We start from the raw sequence: 8,243 nt of genomic DNA, 5'->3' as shown, positions 1-8,243 counted from the left end.
GCAAAAACACGAACACCTGTATTCTCAAAAAACAAAACAGGTGGTAGTGAGTAGCCACATTTTAAATTTTAATAGAAACCACTAGATTGCATTCCAAAGTAGCTAGACCAATTTACTCCAGCAATGCTTGAGAGCTGCTCCTTCACATCTGGCCAATATTTGATATTCTGAAACGTAAAGGGTTTGTCCTTTTAAAAGTTGATTTTTCCACTGGCTCTGTGTCCATTTAAAATTTTGCCAACCATGGCTTCTACTGTTGTGAGTTACTTTTTAGTGGCCAATATGTCTAGCGAGTCCCTTCCCCTGGGTGCAAACTTGCAGGTTTAAATTTGGCCAGGAAGCTGTGATTCCTCTGTGGAAAATAGTCAACAAAATTTATGCTATGTTTTTTATTTCTTTTTATTTTTTAGGTAAAATATACATATGGTGAAATGTACAATGCTATTAGTTATATTTTGTTTGTTTTCTGCCAAGTGTAACTTCCCAGAATTAAGTTTTACAGCTTTCGCTATTACCAGGCTACAATTTTTTTTTAGACGTAGATCTAATTTACCCCGGGCAGTTTTCGCTTTTTTCAGTTTTACCTTGTGTTGTTTATTTCTTCCTGAGGTGATCATTAAGAGAAGACTAAAAAAAAAAAAAAATTAAGGGATAAAATTCCTGGTGGGTCACTTTGCTTTCTTACTTATTCCAGAAGATAATGAGAATCCACTCTGTTGCTAAAGACAGATCTGTTATGATCTTCTCTTTCTCCCATTGTTTTTGTTCAAATCTAGAAGTCAAAACAGCGGGGTTACGTGGTCCGTTACCCCTGGGGAGGTGTCCGGTCGGGTGAGGCCGGCAGTGGAATTTCAGGGGAGCAGCAGAACCCAGACTGGGGCTTGTCTGTCTCCAGTAAGATGGGGACCATGGAAGATCCCCTGTATCTCTCACTCGGTCGCCCCCATCTCTGGATCTTACAGATGAGGCCTAAAGTCATGTGGCACCTCCTTCGCCGATACATGGCATCCCGACTCCATTCCCTGCGGCTGGGTGGCTACCTGTTCTCAGGCTCCCAGGCCCCCCAGCTGTCCCCAGCCCTGATGAGGGCCCTGGGCCAGAAGTGCCCCAACCTGAAGCGCCTCTGCCTGCACGTGGCCGACCTGAGCATGGTGCCCATCACCAGCCTGCCCTGCACCCTGACAACCCTGGAGCTGCACAGCTGTGAGATCTCCATGACCTGGCTCCTCAAGGGGCAGGACCCCACCGTGCTGCCCTTGCTTGAGTGCATTGTGCTGGACCGAGTGCCCGCCTTCCGGGATGAGCACCTGCAGGGCCTGACGCGCTTCCGCGCCCTTCGCTCGCTGGTGCTGGGCGGCACCTACCGGGTGACTGAGACGGGGCTGGATGCCAGCCTGCAGGAGCTCAGTTACTTGCAGAGGCTGGAGGTGCTGGGCTGCACCCTCTCGGCTGACAGCACCCTCCTAGCCATCAGCCGCCACCTCCGAGACGTGCGGAAGATCCGGCTGACCGTGAGGGGCCTCTCTGCCCCAGGCCTGTCTGTCCTGGAGGGAATGCCGGCCCTGGAGAATCTGTGTCTGCTGGGCCCGCTCATCACCCCAGAAATGCCTTCCCCAGCTGAAATCATCGCTTCCTGCCTTACTATGCCCAGGCTCAGGGTCCTTGAGCTGCAGGGGCTGGGGTGGGAGGGTCAAGAGGCCGAGAGGATGCTGTGTAAGGGGCTGCCCCACTGTCTGGTCATCGTCAGGGCCTGCCCCAAAGAGTCCATGGACTGGTGGATATGAGTGCACCACCTGTCCCTGAGACCCACTTCACTTCTCATTAACGAGCCCCAGCCCCTCTGAGCAGCACCTTGCAGAGGGCAGGTGATTAGGCTGGAGGGCCCAAAGACCACAGGTAGAGAACAGAGGCCTTGGCGCCGTCAGACAGTTGCAGTTGTTTGCCAGCTGTGTGGCCTCTGTGACATCAGCCAGGTTCTTGGAGGCCTGGTCCCCACATCTGGAAATGGGGAGGGCCATAGCTACCTCACGGTTATGTTGCAAAGCCTTATACTTCACCAGCCCCAGGCCCGAGAGGGTCCTCGAAGGGTCATTTTCAGGCCTGTCCTCAGGAACAGGATGGATGTAGAAGAGTGTGATTAGGAGTTAGGGGGACCTGAGGGGCCTGGAAGGACTCTACAGGTGCACCCACACAGCTGCACACCACTGGCATACCTGCACGTGTGGAGGAGACACAGAAAGTGCAGGTGTGACTCGTCTCTCATGATCAAAATGTTAATGAAGGTTCTAGATTGTATTTTCTGTATTTTGTATTCTGTATTTTTCAGGTTTTCCACAATATGTATTATTTTGTTATTAAAGAAAAATACTCATTTTTTTCAAAACAGTGTTCTGTTTATTCATTTAGCAAACGTTTCTAAGTTCCCCCAATTTTGCAGGCACTGTCCTCTGTGCTGGGCCACAGCAGTGAACCAAACAGACAAGACCCGAGAAGAAGGCGGGGCGATAAACAGGTGAGCACATCCGTAGGACAGTGTCAGAAACAGACGACAAACCAGGGTCATATGACCGAGGCGCATCTGTTTGGTAGAGGAGGCCTCTGAGCTGAGACCTGAGAGGTGACAGGGAACCAGCCCCAAGAAGCACTGGGGAATACAAAAAAGGCAAAGGTGCTGTGTTGGGAACGATCTTGGCTTTTTCCAGGAACCACAAGAAGGTCTGTGTGGTCGAGGGAACTAACGGTGAGCAATAAGAAGTGAAGTCAGAGCGATGATGGGGTGAGGTTGGGACCTCACAGGTGGCTCAGGTTTTAGGGGCTCCTCTTTCTGACTTTTGAGTCTGAACCACTTGAAAGGTGCAGGTGGCAGACTGATAGTGATCACGGGTGCCAACCCATGAGATGAACGTTACTTCTGACCTGAGCTGAGTAGGGGAGCTCTGTGGGCTCATCATCTTCCCACCAGCCTAGTGCTCCTGCTCTGTGGTGGGCACAGCCAGGAGAGAGAAGGGACCAAGCCGGGTACCCGTGGTTACTGATTCCAAGCACACCCATCGGAGGACTCGGATGTTCTTCCCATGCTTTGTCCACTGAAGGGTGGAGCAGAAATTCCTTCCCCATCTGGCTGCTTGAGGACTGGGATGTGTGTTCTCCCCCAGTAAGGCCATGGTTGGGGTCTACTCGTCCCCCACTGTGCCAAACCTGGCGGTTACAGCTCAGCACCTGAGGGACTAGGTCCATCCAGTCTGGGACTGGTGAAGGGTCAAAGAGGGCAATGAAGTCTGTTTTGTTGGCAGAAGGTGCCTGGGGTCTGGGGTCCATCGTGGGGAGTATGATGGAAGGGTCAACACCAGTCCTGTGTTGGGCCCTCCTGGTGGTCCTGGAGGTGGGCTGCAGGCTCCCCACCTGGAGCAGCTCTGGGGGCATAAAAAGCTTCCTTCCTTCTCCCCAGTGCCTTTCCAGTAGAAATGGAGCAGCAGTTGTGAGGTTAGAGGCAGCGGTATACGTGTAAACGTTTAACAGCCAGTGTTCACAGGTGTGGTGGAGAAGCCTTGATTTGTAGCATTTGTAGCATGTGCAGGTTCCCGTGGTGTAAATACTGTCATCATGGCTGGCTTAAAGCTACCAACAGTTTAAAAACTGGTTCCCCAAATTCCTGGAAGTTTAGCAATTAGTTCTCCTGAGCTGCCTTGAGCCAGCTGTAGTACAGCACTGGTTAGAGCTGTCTTTCTTCTAGAGGACTTGCTCTGCTTCAGTGATCCCTTTCGTGGTTTAGCTCTGAGGAGTTGTTGGGATCCCCCCACCCCTAACCATTGCCTTCTCCTGGATTAGGGGCTGGAGGCTTAATTATGCCCTTTATTTAAAAATATACTGGGGATTTGTTTTAATCACCATAAAGTGACAGGGAGGAAGATGACTGTCTTTGAAAGAAGTTTATTCAGTTCCCAAGAGAAGGGGGCCTGCCATGCCATGAGGGGCCACCAGAATTGTTCGGAAGGAGTGAGGGGAAAGTGTGGGCAGAGCCTTTATTATGATTTTTGTGGGAAGGAATGAGTGAGTCAGAATAGGCAGCTGAGCAAGCTTAGAATTGGCTGGTTCAAATCATTTCAGTGGGCTCTAGGCTCTGTGGGTGGTCCCTAGTTGTCTGCTACCTGGGCCTGGGGTGATTTAGGGCAGAGGGAATATTGGTTTAGTGCTGGAGAGTTAGACAAAGGAAGTAGTTGAATTGGTTGGTTTGCATTTGAAAGGTGTCTTCTCAGGTTAGTTGCTGTCTCTTGGATTTACCTAAGCCTTGGAGGTGTGGTCCTTCCCCTTTGGCCCTAAGGTGTCAAAGCATCATAAAATATAGGAAGTAGAAACATGATTAACACTCCCTCCAGTAAAGGTTAAGGACGATCACAACAGCTGACATTTACTGAGTGTTTATTTTGTGTCAGGCGCTGTGGTCCATCTTTCATGCACGGACTCCTACCAGCAGCCCAGGGAGGAAGGTCCAGAGGAGGAAACTGAGGCACAGAGACGTTAAGATGCCCAAAGTCACGTAGCTATAAAATAGCAGAACTTGAGTAATCTTATTCTACAATCTTAACCATTATGTGAAGTTGCCTTGTTGACATGTGACAGTGTCTGAAAGGATGGCCCAGAAACTGTGCCCCATTAGGGACTAAAAACTAGACATACAAAAAAAAATTTTTCCAGCTTTATTGACATATAATTAACATATAATAAACTGTACATATTTAAGTCATGACCACAAACATTTCTGTTATCCCCAAAAGTTTCCTTGTGGCCCCTGGTAACCCGCCCTCCCTCTACCTCTGTCCCTAGGCAACCATTGATTTGCTTTCTGTCTCTATAAGTTATTTTGCTTTTCCTAGCATTTTATGTAAATGAATCATAGAGTGTGTACTTTTTGTGTGGGGGGGGAGGAATCCTCTTTCTTTCACTCGGCATACTGATTTTGAGACTCATCAGGTTGCAGCAGAATCAGTAGTTTGTTCCTGAGTAGTACACCGTCCCCCCTTATCTGTGGTTTCAGTTACCCGCGGCCAACCATGGTCTGAAACTATTTAGTTTTTCCAACCATCAACATCGTCATGGTGTGATGATCCAGGATCACCTGAAGCAGAGGATCCTCCTTCTGACTTATCATGGGAAGACCAGTAGTAGCCTATACTAAGTCACCATGCTGATGTCATTCACCTCACTTCATCTCATCATGTAGGCACTGATGATCAGCTGACATCACAGAAGAGGGTGAGTTCAGTACAATAAGATATTTTGAGAGAAAAATATCGCATTCACATAACTTTGATTATAGTATATTTTATAATTGTTCTAGTTTATTATTTTTGTTAACCTACTGTGCCTAATCTGTAAATGAAACTTTATCACAGGTGTGTATGTGTGGAAAAAACATAGCATATGTAGGGTTTGGTACTGTCTGCGGTTTCAGGCCTCCCCTGGGGGTCTTGGAGCATGTCCGCTGTGCATAAGGGGGACAACTGTATTCCATTGTATGACTATAGCACAATTTGTTATCCTTTCACTGATGATGAATATCCATGTTTAAACATACACTTTTTTGTTAAAAATATTTTTCCTAGTGTGGAAAATAATATATGCTTGTAAAGAATTTTAACAATATATAAAGTGAACCTCTTTCTAATCCCAGGCCCCAGAAGGAATCATTATGAAACGTTTGGCATGTAGTCTTCTAGAACTTTCTTTGCCTACTCTTAGGACTTGGGAGAAAATCAATGACATCTCTTAATTTCCCTCCAGAGTTTGCAAACAGCCACAGGAATCAGAGATGAAAATGTCAGCTTCGTGACTGATAAAAGCAGGATTGGAGCAAGTGGCTTCACTATGAGGCCCCAGTAGGTTTTCTGATTATTTCACCCCTGAATTTGCCAAACCTGCTCGGGCATGGCACAGCTGGTCAACCACAAGGCTCCTCTAGATGACTACTGCTGGGTCCCAGCCTGACCAAAATACCCTCTCCCTGGGGTCTGGCACACTCCCAAGGGGAGAGAGAAAGGTTGTCAACCAAAGCAGCTCAGTTTCTTTTTCCAAACCCACTAGTCAGATAAAGTACGTGGGAGACTGAAGTAGATTGTGTGGCTGTTTCGAGTCCGTTTCAGCCTACCGTTAGTGAGGCTGCGGGTAGGACCGCCTAGGGCGCGCGCCTGGGCGCCTGCACTTGTGCTGAGCCCCACAGACGGTTCCCTGACCAAAGCCAGTGTCGCGCTCGTGGTCCCTATTATGACTGTAGGGTGCACCACAGCAACAACCATCAGGGAAGTTGGAAAAGACAAGGTTTGTTACAGGCGGGAGGGTACACAGTACCCCAGGGGCCACACGGTGAGGCTACAAGGGGAAAGGGGGAAGTGGGGGAGGGGGGAAAGAGAGAGGGACACCTGGGGCTCTGCCTTTATTGGGGTTGAGGGTGGGGCCTAGGGATTTGTGGGTTCACTCTTTGTTGATGAGTTTAAAACATAAAAGTGGGAAAATTTTTTTAAAAAACCCATAAAAGTGGGAATTAAGGCGTGAGCGGGGAAAAACAGGGTCATTCAAGCAGTAGGTTATCTAGGTTACTCAGGGCTTTCTAAAACGGACACCTTGGGTGGGGTGGCCTGTTTTTTATCCGGTTGTTTAGCTAGTAACTCATGCAGCTGGCACTGTTTATTCGAGATGGATGTCTTTGAAATGGATGCCTCTGCAATCAAAGCCTTGGTGTCAGGCACTTACGTTGCACCTCCTTAGATGCAGACATTCCCTGAGCTGTGCTTACTCCTCCCTGCAGAAGGAGAGTTTGTCCTGCGTAACCTTTAGGAGCTTGCAGAATCTTATGGTGGGAGTGTCCTCATTGCATTAGACCTTTTCTCCCTCTTGCAATAATCTTTTTGAATGAAGTCTCTCTTTACCAATGTCCAGAATTATTTTTATTCGACAGTGGATTAAAGTGAATCCTTGGAATCATTCTTGACTTCTTGTCCCCAAACTACACAGCAAGCTCATCAGCAGATACCCATCGGCTCTGCCTTAATACCTGAGTCCCACTCCCTCCATCCTCCCCTGCCACCCTTGTCTAGCCATCTCCATCTTTCTAACTGCCCTCCCTGTTTCTTTTTTTTTTTTTTTTAAATATACGTCAGATAATGTTGATCCTGTAGCTCAGACCCTTTGTAGGCTCCCGTTGCACTCAAATAAACCCTAAATTCTTTTGGTTGCCCAGGTGGCCCTGTGCAATCTGACTGTTACTCCTCTGACTTCACTTGCTTCTAGTCTCCGTCCTGCCCAACTCACTTCGACCCTTTCAGACACTGGGCTTCTTCTGTTGGTTAAAGAGGCCAAACACTCTCTTGCCTCAGGGCCTTTGTACTTACTGTTCACTCTTTCCCCAGAAATTCACAGACATTTCTTCAGCTTCAGTGCTGGGGTTAAAGTGTGAGAATTTTTTTTTAGATAATTTTTTATTTTTCAGTTACAGTTGGCATATAATACTATATTATTGTACAATATAGTATATAACATAGTGATTAGACATTTATATAACTTACAAAGTGATCATCCCAATAAATCTAGTGCCCCCCGACACCGTACATAGTTATTACAGTATTATTGACTATGTTCCTTATGCTGTACTTTACATCCCATGACTATTTTATAACTACCAAGTTGTACTTTTTAATCCCTTCCCCTTTTTCAAACATCTCCCCAAACCCCCTCCCATCTGGCAATCATCAGAGTGTTCTCTGTATCTATGAGTTTGTTTCTGTCTGTCTATTTTGTTCTTTAGATTCCACATGTAAGTGAAATCATATGGCATTTGTCTTTCTCTGCCTGACTTATTCTGCTCAGCACAATACCCTCTAGGTCTATCCACTGTTCTTGCAGTTGGCAAGATTTCATTCTTTTGTTATGGCTGAGTAATATTCCACTGTATATATGTACCACCTCTTCTTTATCCACTTACCCATTGATGAACACTAGATTGCCTCCATATCTTGGCTATTGTAAACAATGCTACAAAGAACATGTGGATGCACATGTCCCTTTGAAGTAGCGTTTTGGGTTTCTTCGGATAAATACCCCAAAGTGGGATGATTTGGTCCTTCTTTATCTCTTGTTATAGCCTTTGTTTTAAAGTCTATTTTGGCTGGTATAAATATTGCTACCCTGGGTTTTTCTTTTTTTTCATTTCCATTTTCATGAAATATCTTTTTTCATCTCTACTTTCAGTT

The 8,243-nt window shown here is 46.9% G+C and overlaps 1 protein-coding gene across 1 annotated transcript in view; it reads left to right on the top strand.

The window, feature by feature from the left end:
• The window catches only part of FBXL12 (F-box and leucine rich repeat protein 12), a 6,281-nt gene extending 3,905 nt beyond the window's left edge, over positions 1-2,376 (top strand). The window contains exon 3 of the mRNA XM_011380234.2: positions 963-2,376. Coding sequence (XP_011378536.1) covers positions 963-1,784 — 822 coding nt within the window. The 3' untranslated portion in view covers positions 1,785-2,376. The remainder of the gene's footprint in view (positions 1-962) is intronic.
• The last annotated feature ends 5,867 nt before the right edge of the window (positions 2,377-8,243 follow it).

The sequence above is a fragment of the Pteropus vampyrus genome, unplaced genomic scaffold, assembly GCF_000151845.1.
Source record: "Pteropus vampyrus isolate Shadow unplaced genomic scaffold, Pvam_2.0 Scaffold391, whole genome shotgun sequence".
NCBI lineage: Eukaryota > Metazoa > Chordata > Mammalia > Chiroptera > Pteropodidae > Pteropus > Pteropus vampyrus.
This window is presented reverse-complemented; position numbering and strand designations above follow the sequence as displayed.